This window comes from Somniosus microcephalus, chromosome 30 (genome assembly GCF_052327205.1).
Source record: "Somniosus microcephalus isolate GS21.2 chromosome 30, FLI_Smic_1.0, whole genome shotgun sequence".
NCBI lineage: Eukaryota > Metazoa > Chordata > Chondrichthyes > Squaliformes > Somniosidae > Somniosus > Somniosus microcephalus.
The window spans coordinates 2,797,824-2,822,836 of record NC_141016.1 but is presented as its reverse complement, the minus strand read 5'-3'; the positions used below and the strand labels follow the sequence as shown (position 1 = coordinate 2,822,836).

The 25,013-nt window shown below is 52.3% G+C and overlaps 1 protein-coding gene across 1 annotated transcript in view; it reads right to left on the bottom strand.

Moving 5' to 3' along the window:
• LOC147097863 (docking protein 2-like) overlaps positions 1–23,695 on the bottom strand; it is an 88,308-nt gene extending 64,613 nt beyond the window's left edge. Inside the window, exon 1 of the mRNA XM_085970897.1 lies at positions 23,459–23,695. Coding sequence (XP_085827023.1) covers positions 23,459–23,518 — 60 coding nt within the window. The 5' untranslated portion in view covers positions 23,519–23,695. The remainder of the gene's footprint in view (positions 1–23,458) is intronic.
• Between the last annotated feature and the right edge of the window lie 1,318 nt (positions 23,696–25,013).

Sequence of the window (25,013 nt, the reverse complement as noted above, 5' to 3'; positions counted from 1 at the left end):
GAATGCTGCTCTTAAAGGCGAGGTTAGCAAATCAGCCATGGTCCAGATCCCAGGCTACCCACAAGCAATGCCACAGGAACTCTGTTGGCCGAGTAAAATTCTGCGCCGCCACACATTTCCTCGGGGCAAGGATGAATTGTTGGAAGACAACGCTCCCATCACTGCGGAGCGGTGCCGAGGGGTCCTTCATTAACCAGCGCCGTCTTCACCAGCACGAGCCAATTCTCAGTGTTATTTTTATCCCCACTCCTGGGTTTTTGCTCCATAGGCTTTAGCTGATAAATGAGACAGTTTAATTTCCCTGACCAATTAACCAGCTTGAATTCCATCAGCTTTATTTACAATGCGTTTCCCAATAGCGTGTCCGGCTCAACAGGAAACAGGCTAGGAATGGTTGGGAGCGAGAATAGGGGCTGGCTGATAAATACTTTACCCGGTGATAGAATGTCACTGCCACTGCTTCTGTGCTTCCCAGAAGATTAACACTGGTTCAGAATAAATCTTCTGCGGTTGTGTAATCAATCACAATGATGGCAACAGGAGTGCAACCATGACAGCCTCTGATTGGGACTAAACCCTCGTCTATCAAGAGACTTCCAAATGCTTGCACAACATAAGAAGGTAATTATGGGTGAGGAAGGCCATTCAGCCCATCTTAATCCTTTCATCTTCACTCCCCAACGTTCCCCCACCTCCCATTGGAACATCCGAATGTCTCTTAAATGATTCATGGGTTTTAGCTTCCACTATTCCACCCAGGAGCCCATTCCACGTGTTGGTCACTTTGTGCGTAGCACGAACTGATATTGGTCCTAAATTTGTACTTTTACTAGTGTGACCCTGTGTCCCTCTGCCCTTGTCTCACAATTCACTTCAATCGCATTATGATGCCTCTCAGACGCTTCCTTTCCAGGCTGAACAGCTCAGCCTTTCCAAGTAGCTCAGACCCGTAACCCTGGGAATCAGAAGCATGCTCTGCCTCCAACTCTAGAATCTCTCCCTTGTGTCTGGACGGCCAGAACTGGACTCAGTGCTCAAGGTGCGATCTGACCAGAACTGGACACAGTGCTCAAGGTGCGATCTGACCAGAACTAGACACAGTGCTCAAGGTGCGGTCTGACCAGAACTGGACTCAGTGCTCAAGGTGCGATCTGACCAGAACTGGACACAGTGCTCAAAGTGCGGTCTGACCAGAACTGGACTCAGTGCTCAAGGTGCGGTCTGACCAGAACTGGACTCAGTGCTCAAGGTGCGGTCTGACCAGAACTGGACTCAGTGCTCAAGGTGCGATCTGACCAGAACTGGACACTGTGCTCAAAGTGCGGTCTGACCAGAACTGGACTCAGTGCTCAAGGTGCGGTCTGACCAGAACTGGACTCAGTGCTCAAGGTGCGGTCTGACCAGAACTGGACTCAGTGCTCAAGGTGCGGTCTGACCAGAACTGGACTCAGTGCTCAAGGTGCGGTCTGACCAGAACTGGACTCAGTGCTCAAGGTGCGATCTGACCAGAACTGGACACAGTGCTCAAGGTGCGATCTGACCATAGAAACATAGAAGATAGGAGCAGGAGTAGGCCATTCGGCCCCTCGAGCCCGCTCCGCCATTTAATGAGATCATGGCTGATCATCCAAACTCAGTACCCTGTTCCTGCCTTCTCTCCATATCCCTTGATCCCTTTAGTCTGAAGAAATATATCCAACACCTTCTTGGATATATTTAATGAATTGGCCTCAACTGCCTTCTGTGGTAGAGAATTCCACAGGCTCACCACTCTCTGGGTGAAGAAATTCCTCCTCATCTCAGTCCTAAATGGCTTACCCCTTATCCTTAGACTGTGACCCCTGGTTCTGGACTCCCCGGCCATCAGGCACATCCTTCCTGCATCTAGTTTGTCTAGTCCTGTTACAATTTTCTAAGTTTTAATGAGATCCCCTCTCATTCTTCTAAACTCCAGCGAATATAAGCCTAATCGACCCAATCTCTCCTCATACGTCATTCCTGCCATCCCAGGTATCAGTCTGGTGAATCTTCGCTGCACTCCCTCCATGGCAAGAACATCCTTCCTCAGATAAGGCGACCAAAACTGCACACAATACTCAAGGTGTGGTCTCACCAAGGTCCTGTTCAACTGCAGCAAGACATCCTTGCTCCTGTACTCGAATCCTCTCGCTATGAAGGCCAACATACCGTTTGCCTTCTTAACCGCCTGCTGCACCTGCATGCTTACCTTCAGCGACTGGTGCAAAAGGACACTCAGGTCTCGTTGCACTTCCCCTTCTCCCAATCTATTGCCATTCAGATAATAATCTGCCTTCCTGTTTTTGCCACCGAAGTGGATAACCTCGCATTGATCCACATTATAATGCATCTGCCATACATCTGCCCAATCACCCAACCTGTCCAAATCATACTGGAGCTTCTCGGCATCCTCCTCACAGCACACACGCCCACCCAGCTTTGTGTCGTCTGCAAACTTAGAGATATTACATCTAGTTCCCTCGTCTAGATCAGTAATATATATAGTGAATAGCTGGGGTCCTAGCACCGATCCCTGCGGTACCCCACTAGTCACTGCCTGCCACTCAGAAAAAGACCCATTTATTCCAACTCTTTGCTTCCTGTCTGCCAGCCAGTTCTCTATCCAAGTCAGTACCTTGCCCCCAATCCCATGTGCTTTAACTTTACACGCTAATCTCCTTTGCGGGACCTGATCGAAAACCTTCTGAAAGTCCAAATACACCACATCCACTGGTTCTCCCTTATCTATTTTACCAGTTACATCCTCAAAAAATTCCAGTAGATTAGTCAAGCACGATTTACCTTTTGTAATCCCATGTTGACTTTGTCCGATCCTGTCACTGTTTTCCAAGTGCTCTGCTATTACATCTTTTATAATGGACTCTAGCATTTTCCCCACTACCGATGTCAGGCTTACCGGTCTATAATTCCCCGTTTTCTCTCTACCACCTTTTTTGAATAGTGGGGTAACATTAGCTACCCTCCAATCCATGGGTACTGTTCCAGAGTCTATCGAATTTTGGAAGATGACCAGCAATGCATCTATTATTTCTAGGGCCACTTCCTTAAGTACCCTAGGATGTAGATTATCAGGCCCTGGGGATTTATCGGCCATCAATCCCGTCAATTTCCCTAACACCATTTCCCTACAAATACTGATTTCATTGAATGCCTCCCTCTCATTAGGCCCTATGTTCCCCGACATCTCTGGGAGGTTATTTGTGTCCTTCTTTGTGAAGACAGAACCAAAGTATGTATTTAATTGGTCTGCCGGCACAGGCACAGGCATGATGGGCCGAATGGCCGCCTTCCGTGCTGTATCAGTCTCTGTCATGTGTCAGCCGTGGCTCAGTGGGCAGCACACTCGCTTCTGAGTCAGGAGGTTGTGGGTTCAAGTCTCACTCCAGGGACTTGAGCACAAGAATCTAGGCTGACACTCCAATGCAGTGCTGAGGGAGTGCTGCACTGTTGGAGGTGCCGTCTTTTGGATGAGGTGTTAAACTGAGGCCCCGTCTACTCGCTCAGATGGACATAAAAGATCCCATGGCACTATTTGAAGAACAGCAGGGGAGTTCTCCCCAGTATCCTGGCCAATATTTATCCCTCAATCAACATAACAAAAACAGATGATCTAGTCATTATCACATTGCTATTTGTGGGAGCTTGCTGTGCACAAATTGTCTGCCGCGTTTCCTACATTACAACAGTGACCACACTTCCAAAAAGTACTTCATTGACGGTAAAGCGCTTTGAGACGTCCGGTGGTCGTGAAAGGCGCTGTAGAAATGCGAGTCTTTCTTTGTTTTTTATGATTCTGAAATCTGCCAATATGTTCTCAGGGTGGTTTTAGTTCACTTGCAGTCGGTGTCTGGTCATAAAATTGGGGGCAGAGTCATCATACTGAAGGGTTTGCTCAAATGGGCTCGAACTGTGTAATCAAACACCCTCTGCTACCTCCAGTTAACTGCCCCATCTTGTGTACAAGGAGACGTTCCCTGTGTGCTGGACTCAGTATCTGCTGCACAGACACGATTGGAAGGTGGATCACGGGTATCTTAGGGCTAATTTTAACCTAAGGCCGGATCCAGTAGGTCGACGGTTTTACATCCCCACCTGATTTTATTCTCCACTGACCTCGTGGCGATTTAGCTTATTTTACCTCCTTCATTTTTACTCCCAATTCCTGCAGCCCCCCGCACCTGCCCCCAGCCATTGTGCAGATATTGAGACAGATCGTGATGTCTCCTATTCAAACCTGAGGTATTCTTTCACCCGCCTCTGCCTTCTCATTCTCCTGTAACCTCGAGATTTTTAACGGGCAAGCTTGGTGTCACCGATCCTCACTCTTCTGATCTGGGCTGGTCTTCTCTCCTAGGATATCTCCTGCGATAATGTCACAGGTTTTATCACATCCCTCCGTGTGTCCGAGGAGCCTGGAAAAGGTGGCACCTCCGACAGTGCGGCGCCCCCTCAGTACTGACCCGCTGACAGTGCGGCACTCCCTCAGTGCTGCCTCTCCGACAGTGCGGCGCTCCCTCAGTACTGCCCCTCCGACAGTGCGGCGCTCCCTCAGTACTGCCCTTCCGACAGTGCGGCGCTCCCTCAGTACTGCCCTTCCAACAATGCGGCGCTCCCTCAGTACTGACCCTCTGACAGTGCAGCGCTCCCTCAGTACTGACCCGCTGACAGTGCAGCACTCCCTCAGTACTGCCCTTCCGACAGTGCGGCATTCCCTCAGTACTGCCCTTCCGACAGTGCGGCACTCCCTCAGTACTGCCCTTCTGAAAGTGCGGCGCTCCCTCAGTACTGACCCGCTGACAGTGCAGCACTCCCTCAGTACTGACCCGCTGACAGTGCAGTGCTCTCTCAGTACTGCCCCTCCGACAGTGCGGCACTCCCTCAGTACTGCCCCTCCGACAGTGCGGCGCTCCCTCAGTACTGCCCCTCCGACAGTGCGGCACTCCCTCAGCACTTCCGCTCCGACAGTGCGGCGCTCACTCATTACTACCCCTCCGACAGTGCAGCGCTCCCTCAGTACTGCCCCTCCGACAGTGCGGCGCTCCCTCAGTACTGCCCCTCCGACACTGCGGCGCTCCCTCAGTACTGCCCCTCCGACAGTGCGGCACTCCCTCAGTACTGCCCCTCCGACAGTGCAGCACTCCCTCATGCCCCTCAACAGTGCGGCACTCCCTCAGTACTGCCCCTCCGACAGTGCGGCACTCCCTCAGTACTGCCCCTCCGACAGTGCGGCGCTCCCTCAGTACTGACCCGCTGACAGTGCAGTGCTCCCTCAGTACTGCCCCTCCTGTTGAGTCTGTGTGTCCCAGTTATGCTTATGATCAATCACTGGACACAGACAACAAGAATAACTTTTAACAGGTCTTTACTATTCGGAGGTCAGGGCTGAACTGCCCAGCAAATCCCTACACAACACTTATATACCGGTGTGGTCACCACCGGTATTACAGTATACAGCAGCCAAGAGAAAGTAGCACATCTCTTAAGGTAGTTCTCTTAAGGTGGAACAGGTTACATACACCACAATCCTCCCTTTTTAGCTTAACAGTTATATCCCCATTTAACATAACATAATAACATATCTATATATATAAATCGGTACTTCTGTCTGTCTGTCTGTCTGTCATTCTGTCATTCTGTCTGTCATCGCGTGTGCGTCTGTCGGGCTATGCGCTCGAAAGTTACAGGGCGTACCTACGCGCGCGTTACCTCCAAAGAAAGCTTACGCTTCCGAGACGGTTTTAAGCGTATTTACGTTTCGGCCAGGCTAAAATCGCGCCCGCGGTATCCCAAAAACCTTCAACGTTCCGCTCATTAGCATCTCATTATCCGCTCATTAGCGACAGAGTGACCTCGAGCTCAACCAATCGTACGCCGGGTTGCTGGCGTGTGCCGCCGGGCCAATCGGTGCGTGTGTGGCCGGGCCTCATCGTTCTGAACCGAGGTGAGTCGGCGCCATCTTGATTCCAAACTTTTCCTTTCTTTTTCCCGCTTTCTGCGTCTTAAAAAAAAACGTTGCTTTTAAAACACATATTGTTTTTTAAAAAAATGATTTAGAAAGTAATTAACTTATCTAATCTCATTAATTTTCCTACCTTTCCCCGTTTTTCCAGGTAGGCCTAGAAACCTCGGCGTCTCCTCCGCACCCACACCCGAGCTAGGCACCTCCCGGCCCCACTCGAAGGCTGGAGGGCCGAGCCTCAGCCCAGCGCCGCGAGGGTGCGCGCACAGCAGGAGCTGAGATGCGGCGTCTCTCTCTGGCTCGGCCGGGGGGCGGGGCTTGCTGAGCGTCAAGCGTTACCCTGGCAACCGGACCCGCCGGCCGTCTCGCACAGCCGCAATCGGCGGTCTTAACCTCGGGGGGGGGGCCGCGACCGGGGGGGGGGGGCCGCGACCCTCGGGGGGGGGGGCCGCGACCCTCGGGGGGGCCGCGACTGTCGGGGGGGCCGCGACCCTCGGCGGGGGGCCGCGCGCGCAGCAGGAGCAGCTGAGACGCGGCGTCTCTCTCTCTGGTTCGGCCGGGGGGCGGGGCTTGGTCAGCGTCACGGTTACCCTGGCAACCGGGCCCTCCGGCCGTCTCGCACAGCCGCAATGTTGAAGCCAGCTCGGGAGGCCGGTGCTCGGAAGATCGCGCCTCCGGAGTTCGGTACTTGGTTGGTGGGGTGGGCGAGCCTCGGGGGTGGGGGTGGGGGTGCGAGTCTCGGGGGGGCCAACCTCTGGAGTTCGGGGGGTGGGGATCAGGGGGCTCGGGAGTTTGGGGGGACGGGGATCAGGGGGCTCGTGGACTCTCCCCCTTCCCCTCCCCCCTCCTCTCTCCTCCTCTCTCCTCCTCCCTCCTCCCCCCTCCTCCCCTCCCCTCCCCCCTCCCCTCCCCCCCGCCCTCCCCTCCCCTCCCCCCGCCCTCCCTTCCCCGCCCTCCCCTCCCCCCTCCCCTCCCCCTCCCCCCCACCCCCTCCCCTCCCCCCTCCCCTCCCCTCGCCCCCTCCCCTCCCCTCCCCTCTCTTCCCCCCAGTCGCGCTCTCTCTTCCCCCCAGTCGCTCTCTCTCTTCCCCCCAGTCGCTCTCTCTCTTCCCCCCAGTCGCTCTCTCTCTTCCCCCCAGTCGCTCTCTCTCTCTCTTCCAACAACAACATGCCCTCGAAAAAGCCTCGGCACCGCCGGGCACTTCAGCTAGTCTATATATATAAATCGGTACTTCTGTCTGTCATTCTGTCATTCTGTCTGTCATTCTGTCTGTCATCACGTGTGCGTCTGGCGGGCTATGCGCTCGAAAGTTACAGGGCGTACCTACGCGCGCGTTACCTCCAAAGAAAGCTTACGCTTCCGAGACGGTTTTAAGCGTATTTACGTTTCGGCCGGGCTAAAATCGCGCCCGCGGTATCCCAAAAACCTTCAACATTCCGCTCATTAGCATCTCATTATCCGCTCATTAGTGACAGAGTGACCTCAAGGTCGACCAATTGTACGGCGGCTTGCTGCCGCGTGCGGCCGGGCCAATCGGTGCGTGTGTGGGCGGTCCTTATCGATCTGAACCGAGGTGAGTCGCCGCCATCTTGCTTCCATTCTTTTTCCTGCTTTCTGCGTCTTTCTTTTCAAATATACATTTCCACCAAAATAAAATTGAATTTATTCAATTGTTTTTAAATAAATCGCTCATTTGTAAACCTAACCTGAACATTCTTTTTCCTACCTTTCCCCGTTTTTTTCTTAGGCCTCAAAGCCTGCGCCTTTCTTCCCCAGCCAGGCCCGAGCTAGGTGATTCCACTTCTGCTAAGCTCCTCACCAACCCCCCCCCCGTGTCACATTACCCAGGGCAACGGCGTCAGCCACGAGGGTCAGGGTGCGCGCGCAGCAGGAGCAGGTGAGACGCGGCGTCTCTGTTCCGTGCTCGGCGGGGGGGGCGGGGCTCGGCCGCCGGCCGTCTCTCAGAGCCGCAATCGGGCTCGGTCGGGGGGGTGGCGGGGCTCGGCCGCCGGCCGTCTCTCAGAGCCGCAATCGGGCTCGGCCGGGGGGGGGGGGGCGGGGCTCGGCCGCCGGCCGTCTCTCAGAACCCCGCAATCGGGCTCGGCCGTCGGCCGTCTCTCAGAGCCGCAATCGGGCTCGGCCGGGGGGGGGTGGCGGGGCTCGGAGAGCGGGGCTCTCGGCCGGGGGGGGCGGGGCTTGGAGAGCGGGGCTTTCGGCCTGGGCCCCCCCCGCCCCCCCTTCCCGCCCCCTTCCCCCCCGCCGCCCCTTCCCCCCCCCGCCCCGCCCCCCCTTCCCCCCCCGCCCCGCCCCGCCCCCCCTTCCCCCCCCTGCGGCCCCCCTTCCCCCCCCGCCCCCCCTTCCCCCTCTTCCCTCCCGCCCCCCCTTCCCCCCTCCCTTCCCCCATCCCTTCCCCCCTCCCTTCCCCCCCGCACCTTCCCCCCTCCCTTCCCCCCCGCCCCTTCCCCCCTCCCTTCCCCTCCCTCTCCCTTCCCCCCTCCCTTCCCCCCCGCTCTCTGCCCCCACCCGCTCTCTCTCTTACCCCCAGTCGCTATCTCTCTTCCCCCCAGTTGCTCTCTCTCTACCCCCCAGTCGCTCTCTCTCTTCCCCCCAGCCACGCTCTCTCTCTCTCTTCTCCTCCCCCCCCCCCGCCAGTCGCTCTCTCTCTCTCTCTTCCAACAACAACATGCCCTCGAAAAAGCCTCGGCACCGCCGGGCACTTCAGCTAGTATATATATACAACTTCATGCAAAACAGTTCAAAGATTCAGTCTCTGAGGAGGCCTCCTGATTCGAGTTGGATAACGCCTTTCAGGGGTCTCTGATTCTCGTTGCTGGGGTGACTCATCTAGTTGGTCTCTTATGGATTGGACATCATCATCAGGTACATTCACTTCTGAGGTAGATGCTTCAGGTTCACTAACTTCTTCCACGGTTGTCTCTGCCGTAACCATGGGTTCGACCCTTGTTCTCGATTCTACCAGTTGGTCAGCATGATGCCGTATTACATTTTCACCAATATCTACCGTGTACATCAGGGGTCCTTGTCTGGCCCGAATTGTTCCAGATTGCCATTTCTCGTTTTTATAGTCCCGGGCTAACACTGGTTGTCCTATTTCGAAACTCCGAGTGGTCTTGTTATTTATATGCTGGAACTGTTTGTTTTCAACTTCCCTCCGCACATTTGGTTTTAACAAGTCCAACCTGGGCCGCAACCTCCTGTTATAGAACATCATGGCAGGACTTTGGTTTGACACTGCATGAGTGGCGTTTCGATATGCCAGTAGGAATTTGTCCACCTTGTGTTGTAGTGGAATCTGATCTTCGCTCATGGCCTTTATTGCTTTTTTGAACGTTTGTACAAATCTCTCGGCCAACCCGTTTGTAGCCGGATGATATGGGGCAGAGGTATAATGTTTCACCCCATTCTTCTTCATGAATTTCTGGAATTCTTCTGACATGAACTGCGGTCCGTTGTCTGAACATATTTGTTCTGGCAATCCATTTCTTGCAAATATCGTTCTTAGCACCGCGATCGTCTTTTCCGAGGTAGTGGTAGTCATCTTAATCACTTCTGGCCATTTAGAATGTGCGTCCACCGCAATTAAAAACATGGAGTCCATGAATGGACCAGCAAAGTCAATATGTACATGTTGCCATGGGGTTGAAGGCCATTCCCATGGATGCAGCGGTGCAATCGGAGGTGCATTTTGCACTTTTTGGCACCCTGAGCAGCTTTTCGTCAGATCCTCTATCTGTTGGTCGATACCCGGCCACCACACATAAGCCCTAGCAAGGCTTTTCATCTTGACTCCCCCCAGATGACCTTCATGCAGTTCCTTTAGAACTCTCTCTCTTAACTTAGGAGGAATAATCACCCTTGTTCCATACATCAATGTTCCTTGACAGACTGACAGCTGTTCTCGTCTTGCTGAGAATGCCGGTAACAGTGGATCACCATGTGCTGGCCATCCCTTCACTGTCACTTCGTAGACCCGGGACAGTGTCGGGTTGTTCCTGGTTTCTCTTTCAATACTTGCATTGGTGACTGGTAAACATTCGATGATGGTCGAGTGAAATAACTCAACAGGGTCAACCGTCGGTGCCTCCTCCTCTGTCGGTAGTGGCAGGCGCGACAGCCCATCAGCATTACCATGCTGCTTTGTACCTTTGAATTCAATCTGATATTGATGTGCCCCTAGGAAAAGGGACCATCTCTGGAGTCTCTGCGCTGTCATCACCGAAACACCCTTCTTAGGGTTAAAAATGGATACCAACGGCTGGTGGTCTGTCAGAAGCGTAAACTTTTGGCCCTGCAGGTAATGATTAAACTTCGTTACTCCCCACACAAGGCTGAGAGCCTCCCTATCTATCTGAGCATAGTTGCGCTCAGTGGAGATCAATGATCTGGATGCGAACGCGACTGGCCTCTCCAGGCCATTTGGCAACTTGTGTGAGAGTACTGCCCCAATACCATATGGAGAAGCATCACAAGCCAAACGAATAGGCAGCGTTGGGTTGAAGTGAGCCAACACTTCCTCTGAGGTGATCAATGCCTTGCTTTTGCGAAAGGCCCTCTTACAGTCCTCGCTCCACTTCCATGGTACTCCCTTCTGCAAAAGAGCGTTCAGCGGGTGCAGCGCCGTGGATAAATTTGGCAGAAACTTATGGAAATAGTTAATCAACCCTAGGAACGACCTCAACTGGGATACATTATCCGGAGCGGGAGCCTTCACAACAGCTTCGATCTTGTCAGGAGACTTATGAAGCCCCTCCTGGTCAATGACATGACCACAGTACGAGATCCGCTTCTGAAAGAACTCACATTTCTGGCGATTAACTCGAAGTCCATATTCTTTCAATCTGGTGAGCACCAGTTCCAAATTTGCAAGGTGTTCCTCGTCATCATCTCCTGTAATCAGAATATCGTCCAGGTAACATTGTGTGCCTGGAATTCCCTGTAATACCTGCTCCATGGCCCTCTGCCAAATTGCTGGAGCCGATGCCACTCCAAAAAACAGTCTATTATAGCGGTACAAGCCTCTCTGCGTGTTGATCGTGAGATACTGGCGTGACTCTTCCTCAACTTCCATCTGTAAGTACGCCTGCGCCAGGTCTATCTTGGTGAAGTGTTTCCCGCCAGACAACGAAGCGAAGATATCCTCAATCCGCGGAAGCGGATACTGCACCGTGTGAAGTACCGGATTAACAGTGATCTTGAAATCTCCACAGATGCGAACCTTCCCCGGTTCCCCCGGCTTGTTGCTCGATGAACGCTTCATGACGGGAACAATGGGCGTGGCCCACTGACTCCAGTCTACCTTAGACAGTACTCCTGAACGTTCTAGCCCTTCCAGCACAGCTTCCACAGCAGGTCGTATCGCATAAGGTACCGGGCTGGCTTTGAAAAATTTCGGGGTTGCATGTTCTTCAACCTTGATGTTTGCCGTAATTCCTCTCAGTGTTCCCCGTCCCTGTTGGAACACCTCTTTAGCATCGTCCAATATTCTGGACAATCGTTTAGGTTTGACATCTTTTTTACCGAAATCTACCGTTAGTGCTTTTAAGGAATGCCAGTCCATATTTATTTTCCTAATCCACTCCCGTCCCAGTAGTGGTGGACCTCCCTCAGGTTGCACATATAAGTCCATTCCTCGGCTTTCTTTGCCCTTGTGGACCACCTTTACCTCTATCTTCCCGATGGGGTATACTCTTTGCCCCGTGTATGTTTTCAATACAATCTCCGTATCCCGTAGGGGAATATGTGGGAATAACCTTTTGTAATCTTGCTTATTCATGACCGTCAATGCCGATCCAGTGTCCAATTCCGTCTTCACTTGGACTCCTGCTATCTGAAGTGTGACCCAAATTGGAGGTCTGCTTCCTTACCAACATTGTGTACCCTTAGACTACCCAGTTCATTACTGCTGGAGTCTGAATCTGACTTCTGTTCGTTCGAACTGTTCTCTGTCACCTTGTGTACCTTTCTGTACTTTTCCTGCGGTGACTTTTTGTTGTTGGTCTTCTTTCCTGACCGGCATACTTTAGCTATGTGACCAAGCCTGCCACATTTTCTGCATTCCTGATTTTTGAACCAGCACTGGTTCTGATCGTGCGTTGTCTTTCCACAACGATAACATTTTACTGTACCCAAGACCATTTGATTGGTGCTGAGTTCCGGTGACCATAGCTGCATTTCCGCCGTGCCTCTCGCTGCGGCTTCGTGCGATGCTGCAATAGTGACAGCTTTATCAAGCGTAAGATCATTCTCCTCAAGCAGTCGCTTTTGTGTTCCTTCTTTTAACAATCCACACACAAATTTATCTCTCAGCGCATCTGCTAGTCCTGTTCCAAACTGACAGTACTTTGATAGCTTACGCAGTTCAATTAAAAATTCAGCGTTGCTTTCGTCTTTCAGCTGCGTTCTTCTGTAAAATTTAAATCGTTCCGCTATCATCAGCGACGTGGGGTTTAAATGATTTTTCAGGACAGTAACAATATTCGCGAAAGTCTGATCCGCTGGTTTATCTGGTGATAGAAGGTGCTTCAATAGCCCATATGTCTTCGCACCCATTGAGCTTAATAAGGTTAGTGCTTTCTCATCATCTGGTACCTTATTTGCTTTACAATAAACTTCCATGCGTTCTACATACGTGGTCCAATCTTCGATATCGCTATCAAAGGTATTAATGTTCCCATGTTTAGGCATCCTTGCAAGTTTTTAAATTTTTCTTTTTCTCAAAATGGCGGCTTCCCGCGCTTGTCTTCTTCCCCCGCCTACTAAAATGGCGGCTTCCCGTGCTTGGCGGTCTTTCCCGCGCTCGTCTTCTTCCCCCACCGACTACAATGGCGGATTCCCGCGTTTGCCTTCTTCCCCCGCTGGCTGCAATGGCGATTGCCGTGCTGCTGCCGTTCTCGCCTCCCCAGCGGTTCTCAATTCCCCGACGCTGCTTTGCCTCGCAGCCCCGCTTGCAGCCCGGTCCTTTACACCGGCTGCGTTTGAGTTCTCCGCGGCTCTCGTGCCTTAAGCTGCCCCAGTCGCTGCGCTTCTCGGCCTCGATTGCAGCCCGGCCCTTTTTACCGGCCGTGGTCGAGTTCTCCGCCCTTATTCCTCCGTTTTCCCTCCCCTACTCCACAGCCAACGCGGCCGACTTTCTGCTCGTGTCGCTGATCGGCTTACCCACCACCGTGGTAGAAGGGATGATCACTGCCTGTCGCTGGTGGAGGGCTTCGTGGTCAGAATTTTTCTTTTTAACCCGGGTTCTCGATGCCTCCCGTGCGATGGTGCTCAGCAGGATGATGAGGGCGGATGCCTCTTCTCGACGCCCGTTCTGAGGACGAAGCTGCCCTGGATGTAAAACTGCCGCAGGGTAAGATCGGACTCGTCGCCACTGTTGAGTCTGTGTGTCCCAGTTATGCTTATGATCAATCACTGGACACAGACAACAAGAATAACTTTTAACAGGTCTTTACTATTCGGAGGTCAGGGCTGAACTGCCCAGCAAATCCCTACACAACACTTATATACCGGTGTGGTCACCACCGGTATTACAGTATACAGCAGCCAAGAGAAAGTAGTACACCTCTTAAGGTAGTTCTCTTAAGGTGGAACAGGTTACATACACCACACCTCCGACAGTGCGGCACTCCCTCAGTACTGACCCGCTGACAGTGCAGCGCTCCCTCAGTACTGCCCCTCAGACAGTGCAGCACTCCCTCAGTACTACCCCTCCGACAGAGCGGCGCTCCCTCAGTACTGCCCCTCCGACACTGCGGCGCTCCCTCAGTACTGCCCCTCCGACAGTGCGGCACTCCCTCAGTGCTGCCCCTCCAACAGTGCGGTGCTCCCTCAGTACTGCCCCTCCGACACTGCGGCGCTCCCTCAGTACTGCCCCTCCGACAGTGCGGCACTCCCTCAGTACTGCCCCTCCGACAGTGCGGCACTCCCTCAGTACTGCCCCTCCGACAGTGCGGCGCTCCCTCAGTACTGCCCCTCTGACAGTGCGGCGCTCCCTCAGTACTGCCCCTCCGACAGTGCGGCACTCCCTCAGTACTGCCCCTCCGACAGTGCGGCGCTCCCTCAGTACTGCCCCTCCGACAGTGCTGTGCTCCCTCAGTACTGCCCCTCCGACAGTGCAGCGCTCCCTCAGTACTGCCCCTCCGACAGTGCAGCGCTCCCTCAGTACTGCACTTCCGACACTGCGGCGCTCCCTCAGTACTGCCCCTCCGACAGTGCAGGGCTCCCTCAGTACTGCCCCTCCGACAGTGCGCCGCTCCCTCTGTACTGACCCTCAGACAGTGCAGCACTCCCTCAGTGCTGCCCCTCCGACAGTGCGGCACTCTCTCAGTGCTGCCCCTCCGACAGTGCAGCACTCCTTCAGTACTGCCCCTCCGACAATGCAGCGCTCCCTCAGTACTGCACTTCCGACAGTGCAGCGCTCCCTCAGTACTGCCCCTCTGACAGTGTGGCACTCCCTCACTGCTTCCCCTCCGACTATGCCGCACTCCCTCAGTACTGCCCCTCCGACAGTACTGCCCCTCCGACAGTGCGGCACTCCCTCAGTACTGCCCCTCCGACAGTGCGGCACTCCCTCAGTACTGCCCCTCCGGCAGTGCGGCGCTCTCTCAGTACTGCCCCTCCGACACTGCAGCGCTCCCTCAGTACTGCCCCTCCAACAGTGCGGCACTTCCTCAGTACTGCCCCTCCGACAGTGCGGCACTCCCTCAGTACTGCCCCTCCGACACTGCAGCGCTCCCTCAGTACTGCCCCTCCAACAGTGCGGCACTTCCTCAGTACTGCCCCTCCGACAGTGCGGCACTCCCTCAGTACTGCCCCTCCGACAGTGCGGCGCTCCCTCATTACTGCCCCTCCGACAGTGCGGCGCTCCCTCAGTACTGCCCCTCTGACAGTGCGGCACTCCCTCAGTACTGCCCCTCCAACAGTGCGGCGCTCCCTCAGTACTGCCCCTCCGACAGTGCTGTGCTCCCTCAGTACTGCCCCTCCGACAGTGCAGCACTCCCTCAGTACTGCCCCTCCGACAGTGTAGCGCTCCCTCAGTACTGCCCCTCCGACAGTGCAGCGCTCCCTCAGTACCGCCCCTCCGACAGTGCAGTGCTCCCTCAGTACTGCCCCTCCGACAGTGTGGCACTCCCTCACTGCTGCCCCTCCGACAGTGCGGCACTCCCTCAGTACTGCCCCTCCGACAGTGCAGCACTCCCTCAGTACTTCCCCTCCGACAGTGCGGTGCTCCCTCAGTACTGCCCCTCTGACAGTGCGGCGCTCCCTCACTGCAGCACTAGGGTGTCGGCCTGGATTTTGTGCTGAAATCTCTGGAGTGGTGTTCGAACCCACAACCTTCTGATTGTGAGGGTGAGAGTGCTGCCCACTGAGCCACGGCTGACATCTGAACGTACAAGGCTGTCTAGCCTTGGTTGCAGCCCACCTGGGAGAAGGCCTCCGAAGATAAAAACCGCGGGGAAGACAACGGGAAACCACCTCAGCTACTCTTCCCTAGAAAGCGGCTGATGAATGTCATGTCAGACTTGAGTCAGGGTAGAACAGCACGGATGCACTCCTCCCCTACAACCTCGTTCTCCCAGGCTCTTGAGTTATTTTATTGACTTGTTCAGCGTCAGGTGCATGCCACGGTTGGTGATGGTGGTGGGACGGATACGCTGCACCTGCTCTCCGGTTCCTGACTGTATGGCTCATGATAACATCAAAGATGCGGCAGTTTGAGTTGGGGCACAAATCTACATTGGTATCTAAAAATATACAAGATTTGTGTTTGGGAAACTTCCACCACACCCTGAGTTCTGTTACAAACCCAAAGCGACCTTAAAAACGAGAAGGGAAGTCCAGCGGTTCAGGCTGGCTTCTTCTGACCCTGGAGGAATACATTTACACAACATTTTCTATTCTCTAATTAACATAAGAACATAAGAATTAGAAGCAGGAAGAGGTCATTCGGCCCCTCGAGCCATTCAATAAGATCATGGCTGATCTTCTACCTCATCTCCACTTCCCTGCACTATCCCCATATCCCTTGATTCCCTTAATATTCAAAAATCTATCGATCTCTGTCTTGAATATACTCAACGACTGAGCCTCCACAGCCCTCTGGGGTCGAGAATTCCAAAGATTCACCACCCTCTGAGTGAAGGAATTCCTCCTCATCTCAGTCCTAAATGGCTGACCCCTTATTCTGGGACTGTGACCCCTGGTTCTAGACTCCCCAGCCAGGGGAAACATCCTCCCTGCATCTACCCTGTCAAGCAATGAGATGAGGAGGAATTTCTTCACCCAGAGAGTGGTGAACCTGTGGAATTCTCTACCACACAAGGCAGTTGAGGCCAATTCATTAAATATATTCAAGAAGGAGTTAGATATATTTCTTAAAACTAAAGGGATCAAGGGATATGGGGAGAATGCAGGGACAGGGTACTGAATTTGGATGATCAGCCATGATCTCATTAAATGGCAGAGCAGGCTTGAGGGGCCGAATGGCCTATTCCTGCTCCTATCTTCTATGTTTCTTTGAAAGAGCTCTCCAATTAATCCCACTCCCCCTTGCTCTTTCCCCATAGCCCTGTAAATTTTTTCCCTTCAAGTATTTCTCCAATTCCCTTTTGAAAGTTACTATTGAATCTGCTCCCACCGCCCTTTCAGGCAGCGCGTTCCAGATCACAACAACTCGCTGCATTTTCTGAAAATAGCTACAGGTCGCTGACCATGAGTAAAGTGATGGTGAGGTGTGAATGACAACATTGTTGCAATAAACAGCCACACAGACGCGCGTAAGTACGTGTGAATATTATTTGTACTGAAGGCACGATCTAAAGATAAGTAAGTGATCCCTATCAGATCAAAAGTCAACAAAATTCTGCTAAAGAGAGAACTGTTGCTTGGCGGAATATTGAAGGACCAGAAGAGGCCGCAGGTAGTTACAGCAACTTAACTATCTTGAGTCGGGTGACGATCTGACTGGAGTTTGGTGCAAACACGAAACTAGATCCAAAACCTGCAAAGATTCTCCAACCATCCCATATAAAAGCAAGATAATTACCCAGCCCAAGCATGACACCATATATCGGGAGTTGTAGGACATACATACTGTTCAGCCGACCTGTGCCCAATTTAAGGTCAGATCGCTCTGGCCTCTCGAGATGTGGCATTGCAGTTGCCGTTGGCAGTGACAGATTCAATGCAGGAAGGATGTTCCCGACGGCGGGGGAGTCCCGAACCAGGGGTCACAGTCTAAGGATAAGGGGTAAGCCATTTAGGACAGAGATGAGGAGGAATTTCTTCACCCAGAGAGTGGTGAACCTGTGGAATTCTCTACCACAGAAGGCAGTAGAGGCCAATTCATTAAATATATTCAAGAAAGAGTTGGATATATTTCTTGAGGCTAAAGGGATCAAGGGATATGGGGAGAAGGCAGGGACAGGGTACTGAATTTGGATGATCAGTCATGATCTCATTAAATGGCGGAGCAGGCTCGAGGGGCCGAATGGCTTACTCCTGCTCCTATCTTCTTTGTTTCTATGTTCCTATGTTTCTATGACAGCCTCGCAATTCCACACCCAACTGCCCATTCAGCGTGAGTGAGCCCGGCCAGCGAGACTCGACAGGTTAGACAACTGGCCAGGTTGTTCCCATTGAGTGGAAATTCCTCTCCTTATTCCTCCTCCCACAACGTGTCACCTCACACGTCTCCACCTTGAACTTCATGTGACAGCTCTCCGCCCGTTCTGAGAACCTCTTCCTAAAATCAAGCTTCTTACAGTCATCACATTCAGTATTTTTGCAGTCTTCAAAGTCTATCGCCTAGAAATTGGGTTGTGGGCTCGCCAGGGCTGTAGCGCCAGAAATTTTGCGCCAGCGTTAATGCAGCAGCGCCTGACGAAAATTCGGTTGCGCCGGCCCCAGACGGCGGCGGGCGCTAAAGGAGGGTTTTAGCGCCTGAAAACGGGCGTTGAATTGGGTTTCCCGGCGCTAATCCCCCGCTGCGGCACCCGATGCGGTGCAGCAGGCTGGGGAACTGCAGGCCTCCTCCTTCTGTTAAGAGGAGCTGCCTGCAGCCGACAACTGTCCGGCGGATTCCCCCGACATCTGAGCCCGGCACCTCGGGGAAGTGCCGGGCTCGCAGCACACACTCATCAGGGCCGCGGGGGGGGGTGATGCAGGAGTCCGGGAAGGGAGGTGCGGGCAGGCGGCCGCCGGGAACGCGGCCGGCCGCCGCTCCACCTTTATGCGCCGGCGCAAAGGCGTGTAAGAACACTTTTCACATTCGTTAGTTGCGCCTGCCACGGGCGAGGTGGGCGCAACTGAATTTGGGCTTGGGGCCAGGTTACCACGGCAACCGGGACGCTGCGCACACCGATGACGTCATCGGTGCCGGCGCAGCGCTACCGGCTAACGCCGATGGTAAGGCCCAAGTCAATTTGCAAAACGGCTATAAGTCCGGCGCAAGGCCCTCTAGCGCCACTAATTGGGCGCTAAGCCCACTCAATTTCTAGGCCTATGGCTCTGAGTCATAGATCATTTATATATATATATTGAAAAGCACAATGTTTTCAAAGTCTAGTCACAGTTGTTATGTAGGCCAATGCAGCAGCCAACTAGTGCACAGCAAGATCCCACATACAGCTATGAAATGACTGATCAGTCCATCTGTTTTTTGGGTGGTGTTGGTTTTGGGAGTCATGGTGAGGGAGGGACATTGGCCAGGACACGAGGAGAACTCCCCTGCCCGGCTCTCAATGGTGCCATGGATTTGTTTGAACCTGAGCAGGCAGATTTGTTTAAACATCTCATCTGAAAGACAACACTCCTCCGTCAAGGTAGCACTCCGCGAAGCGTCGGCCTGGATTGTGGTGCTCAAGTCACTGAAGTGGGAGCTTGAACCCACGACCTTCTGACTCAGAGGCGAGAGTGCTACTGACTGAGCCAAGCTGACACTGGGCCAGTGCCCGCTCTGAGATGTCAACTGTGGGTGTTCAAATTTCCCGTTTTGTTTTATTGACACACCAACCATGACAAATAAAATGTGTACAACTTCCTGGTGGCTGTTCCGATTCAAAGGGAGACATTTTTAAAAGCCCATTCGTTCCCATGCTGTTCTGCTCAGTGTATATTGAAGGGCTGGATTTTGGGGTCAGTACATATCGAGTGGAGCTGATAAATACCTGATATGTCTCCACTGGACCTGTGGTTTAAATTAAAAATCTCATCCTTGTGTTCAAATCCCTCCATGGCCTCGTCCCCTCCCTCTCTTTGTAACCTCCTCCAGCTCTGCAACCCTCCGAGATCTCTGCGCTCCCCCAATTCTGGCCTCTGTTCTGGTTCCTATTTCAATCGCTACACCATGGGTGGCCGTGCCTTCAGCTGCCTGGGCCCCGAGCTCTGGAATTCCCTCCCTAATCCTCTCCGCCTCTCTCTATTTCTCTCTTTGCCTTTAAGACGCTCCCTAAAACCGACCTCTTTCACCAGGCTTTTAGTCACCTGTCCTAATATCTCCTTCAGTGGCTCGGTGTCGATTTGTGTCTGATTACGGCGCTGCGCTTCGCCTCGGGACGTTTCCAAACATTAAAGGCGCTGTATAAATGCAAGTTGTTGTTGTAGTAGTGGGCATTTTATGTCACGATATTGTGCAGACATTACAGCTGCACGGAGTGAATGGATCTAATGGGCCGGTTAAAATTACTCAAGAATTAGATATTACACAGAATGTGCAGCACAGAAACAGGCCATTCGGCCCCACTGGCCCGTGCCGGTGTTTGTGACCCACACCAGCCCCCTCCCACCCCTCTATCTCACCCTATCCATATATCCTGCTACTCCCTTCTCCCTCATGTGATCCCCTCCTGTGAAGGGCTTTGGGACGCTCCAGCAGGCTGTGACGCGGCACCGCAGCGATGCCAGCCCTTTCTCTCCTCTGCAGAAATGAAACGGTGTTGAATGTTCCTGCAGGAGCAGATCAGTTTCACTGCCGCATTATTTGAGAAACAAATTTAATTCAGTTCAATGCTGTGCCTCGCGGCTATTCCATCCTCTTCACCAGGCTGCGAAAAATACTTCCTCAAATCTTGTTTACTTTGAGTGGGGATCAAGCGTCTTTGGAGGAGGTTGTTTGGATTATAATAAACCTGTTTCTGTGGTACCTTTCACTTCAAATACTGCAAAGTGCTTCACATACTGAACTACTCCAAAAGTGCAATGATTATGTAGAGAAATATTCTGTAGCTGCACAAACAGCAATTAAATAAATGACTTGTTAATCCGAAATAACAACAGAAAACGCTGGAAAAACTCAGCCGGCCAGAGCAGCATCCGTGGAGAAAGAAACAGAGTTAACGTTTCAGGCCGAAAACCTTTAAGGTCTTCGACCTGAAACGTTAACTCTGTTTCTTTTTCCACGGATGTTGCCTGGCCTGCTGAGTTTTTCCAGCGTTTTCTGTTGTTATTTCGGATTTCCAGCATCCGCAGTATTTTGCTATCGACTTGTTAATCTGTTTCTGGTTGGGTGGCTTGAGATAGAAAGACTTGTATTTCTCCAGCGCCTTTCACCTCCTCAGGACGTCCCAAAGCGCTTTACAGACAATGAAGTACTTTTTTGAAGTGTGGTCATTGTTGTAATGTAGGAAACACGGCAGCCAATATGCGCACAGCAAGCTCCCACAAACAGCAATGGGATCTTTCATATCCACCTGATCCACTGCATCACGCAGATAGCGCCTCGGTTTAACATCTCACGCTAAGAACGGCATCTCCAACAGTGTAGCATGCCCCCAGTGCTGCATTAAAATGTCAGCCTGGATTCTGCACTCAAGGCCTGGAGTGGAGCTGGAACCCACAGCCTTCTGACCCAAAGGCGAGAGTGCGACCATCAGAGCCCAGCTGACATTAAAAGCTGATATTTTCAATAACTTTCTGTCTCCCGATGTGCCATCTGGATAGAAAGTTTTTGTCGGGAAAGAGGTGTATAGTTGAAATTTAAAAGATTCAAGTTTATATTTGCGAACAAGAATCCAACTGTATTAGAAATTAAACCATTCATGTGTGTCTCTGTGAGTCTGTATCAGTGTGTGTGTGAGTCTGTGTGAGTCTGTGTGTGAGTGTGTCTGTGTGTGAGTCTGTGCGTCTGCGCGTCTGTGCGTGTGTGTGTGTGTGTGTGTGAGTGTGTCTGTGTGTGAGTGAGTGTGTGCATCTGCGTGTCTGTGTGCATGTGTGTGTGTCTGTGTGCATGTGTGGTCTGTGTGTGTGTGTGTGTCTGTGTGTCTGTGTGTATGTGTCTGTGTGTCTGTGTATATGTGCCTGTGTGTCTGTGTGTGTGTCTGTGTGTGTGAGTGTGTGTGTGTGTCTGTGTCTGTGTGTGTGTCTGTGTGTGTGTCTGTGTGTGTGTGTGTCTGTCTGTGTGTAAGTGTGTGTGTCTGTGTGTGTGTGTGTATGTGTGTGTGTGTGTGTGTGTCTGTGCGTGTGTCTGTGTCTGTGTGTGTGTCTGTGTGTCTGTGTGTGTGTGTGTGTCTGTGTGTCTGTGTGTGTGCGTGTGTCTGTGTCTGTGTGTGTGTCTGTGTGTGTCTGTGTCTGTGTGTGTGAGTGTGTCTGTATGTGTGTGTATGTGTGTGTGTGTGTGTCTGTGTCTGTGTGTGTGCGTGTGTCTGTGTCTGCGTGTGTGTCTGTGTGTGTGTGTTTGTGTGTCTGTGTGTGTGTGTCTGTGTGTCTGTGCGTGTCCTGGATCCAGCACACGTGTCCATCACACTGTCGAGGTCACACACTAAGCGTCACACATTGTTACAGATTCAAAGCAATCTTTAAAGAGGAAAGGAAGGAAAGCCAGACATTAACCCGGAGCGTGAAATTTACAAGCAGTTGCAATTGCCCTCTGATTGACCTTATCAATTTTCAAACAGCGACAGTGAACCCGGATTTTCCCATTCAGAGCTGTGGTCTTAAAGGCACGGGACAGGCACGAGTGTAACATCGCTCCCGTGGTCCGCAACCCAGAGGATCAGCCGGCAATGCCGGGGAAATCGGCTAGTTCCACCCAAATTAAATTCATCGTAATCTCGTTTTCCCCTCCTCTAAATAAAGGCACCAGATAAGGCGACACAGTGGAAAGAAATGCTCACTGAGTTATACAGCTGTCAATACACTAACACTTTGCAAAGGAACGCTCTGTGCTGATTCCTCAGCAAGTTTCATTCAATTTGCATCAACTGCCTAAGGTTGAAGTCGATAGTGACCAGGAAGGATGAAACCGAACAACGATCTTGAACTGGGGGGGGTGGTGGGTAGGGGAGAGGGTGTGTCACCATAGCCGCGGCTCCCGGGCAAGCCCTACTCTAAACACTGATAGAAAGAAAGAAAGACTTGCATTTCTATAGCGCCTTTCATGACCACCAGGCGTTGGAGGCCGTGCAGAGCTCGCAGCGTCCCTCCCCTTTGACGGAAGGGAGGGCGCGGTGAAGCGCGTCAGTGCTACGCGGAGCGGCCTTGGAGCACTTCGGCGCTACCACATTCTGCGCCCCCAACATTGCCCCGAGAAGGAAGTGGCGCGCCCGAGATAGCGCGCCGCTTCCTCGCTGGGGCGGTAAGCCGAATTTAGCAGCCGGGGCGCTAAATCTCCGGCGATAGTTCAGTTATTGCCCCCAAATGGGGGGTAACCAAATTTTGCTCCCTAGGAGTCATCACTGTGTTAAAAATCTCACACACGCGCACACAGCGTTTTTTCACAACCACGCAGGGACATCTTCTCAAAAGTACGGGAAACTAACTACACGGAGTCTGAGAGCAAGCGATGCGCAGTCGAACTGCTCCGTTAGGATTCAAGTCCCACTCCCGAGACTTGAGGCCATAATGCAGGCTGACACTCCCAGTGCAGTGCGGCGCTGTCGGAGGCACCGTCTTTCAGATGAGACGTTAAACCGAGGGCCCAGCCTTCTCTCTAAGGTGGACGTAAAATATCCCACAGAATTATTTTGAAGAAGAGCAGGGGAGTTCTCCCTGGTGTCCTGGGGCCAATATTTATCCCTCAACCAACATCACTAAAAACAGATGATCATTGCTGCTTGTGGAACTTTGCTCTGAGCAAATTGGCTGCTGCGTTTCCCTGCAGTGCAACTTCAATAAGGCACTCGAGTGGCTGTGAAGCACTGCGGGACATCCCGAGGTTGTGAAAGGCGCTATAGAAATGTAAGTTCTCTCTTTCTTTAACACAGAAGCTGAGCGTTGCCACGTTCATGTAAATGTGCCTCATTTAAATTAAACAAGAATTTCATGCAAATGTTTAACAGTTGTAGAATCCAGTTGTGAAAGATAAGAGGAAGTCTGAAACAATAATTCACGTAACCGTCTCAAAATGCCAAAAATCAGAAGCCCGAGCCTCCCCCCACTCCGCCCCACCCCGCGCCCCCAATCACACCCCAGAAAATACAAGCCTGCCTTTTAAAAAGTATCTTTTACCTTTCCAAATTTCTGCTGCAGCTGCACGTGAAGGACTCCCTGCTTTAAGACCTCTTCCATTTTGTCAGGTTCATCCTCTTGTGCCAGATTGCGATCAGCTCTGGGCTGTGAGTGAGCCCCGAGCTCAGGAACTGTGGTTTCACTCTGCTCGCAAGCGTCAGCTGCCTGTCTCACACTGGAGGCGGGCGTTACACGGAGCCAGCCTCCCCTCGCTCCCAGCTCGCGCCCCACAGCCTTGCTCGAGGCACCTCGAAATGATGCGCGAGCCAACAGGCGCAGCGCGCTCTCAAAGACCGCAAAAAATAAATAAATACTCAGTGACACCCAGAGAGTGGTGAGAATGTGGAACTCGCTACCACAGGGAGCGGTTGAGGTGAATAGTGTCGATGCATTTAAGGGGAAGCTGGATAAACACATGAGGGAGAAAGGAATAGAAGGATATGGTGATGGGGTGAGATGAAGAGGGTGGGAGGAGGCTCGTGTGGAGCAGAAACACTGGCACGGAGCAGTGGGGCCGAATGGCCTGTTTCAATGCTGTAAATACTCTGTAGTTACTTTGACAGTCGGGTTGAGGTTACTCTCGGTGGGCAAGATGTGCCCTTACGATATTCCTCGTAGGTTAGAGTAGAGACATTTAAAATAAAGCAGTCACCACTCGCCTCCAGCCAGCAGGCAAAGGAACGTAAGCCTCAGCTCGTCAGTATCGCCGGCGGTAATCTGTCGGTTGTAATGTTCTTGCCGTCGCTGCTTCAGGTGCATGGAGTGTGACGGTGACTACACTTCGACATGACTCCATTCGTTGTGAAAGGCTTTGGGATGTCCTGAGGTTACATCGAATTCGATGGAATATACGGCACTGAAACAGGCCATTCAGCTCGTCTGTGCTGGTGTGTATACTCCACTCGCGTCTCCTCCCATTCCGCCTGCCTCATCTCAGACTTTCAGCAGATCTTTCTGTTCCCTTTTACTCTCATGTACTCATTTACTTTCCTTTTGAATGCATCGAAGCTATTTGCCTCAACCACTTCCTGCGCTATGAAAGGCGCTATCTAAACACAAGTTCTTTCTTTATAAAGCTACATTTCTTTTTGTTGGCGGGGGGGGTTCAGGGATGGGACTACGAAGAGTTTTTCTACAACCTATTTTCAGGGTCAGAAAGTTAGATTGCCGGTTTGCCGAACAAGCTTTGGAAGACCCTGGAAGGAGGAAGCTGCTTTTTTACAGCACTTTCTCACACCCTCGTTGACATGAATCCTGTCATTCATGTGGAAATAACTTATGAAATAATACTGGGTGGCCTGCGGGTGGCGCTGTCCAGGGAGAGTATAAATACTCGGGCACGGGCCCAGCTTGCTCAGGACATTCTTAACAGGAACTAGTGAAGGACACAACTAGACCTCCATGTTGTAAAACAGTTGATTAAAGCCTTGTTTAATGCTTAGACCAAGTGCCTAGTAGTTTTCTTACATCACTCGTATCTCAAAAACACGTCACATCCCATGAGACACTGTTGCTATGGAGACAAAGGTGGCAGCCACCTTACAAAGAGCAAGAT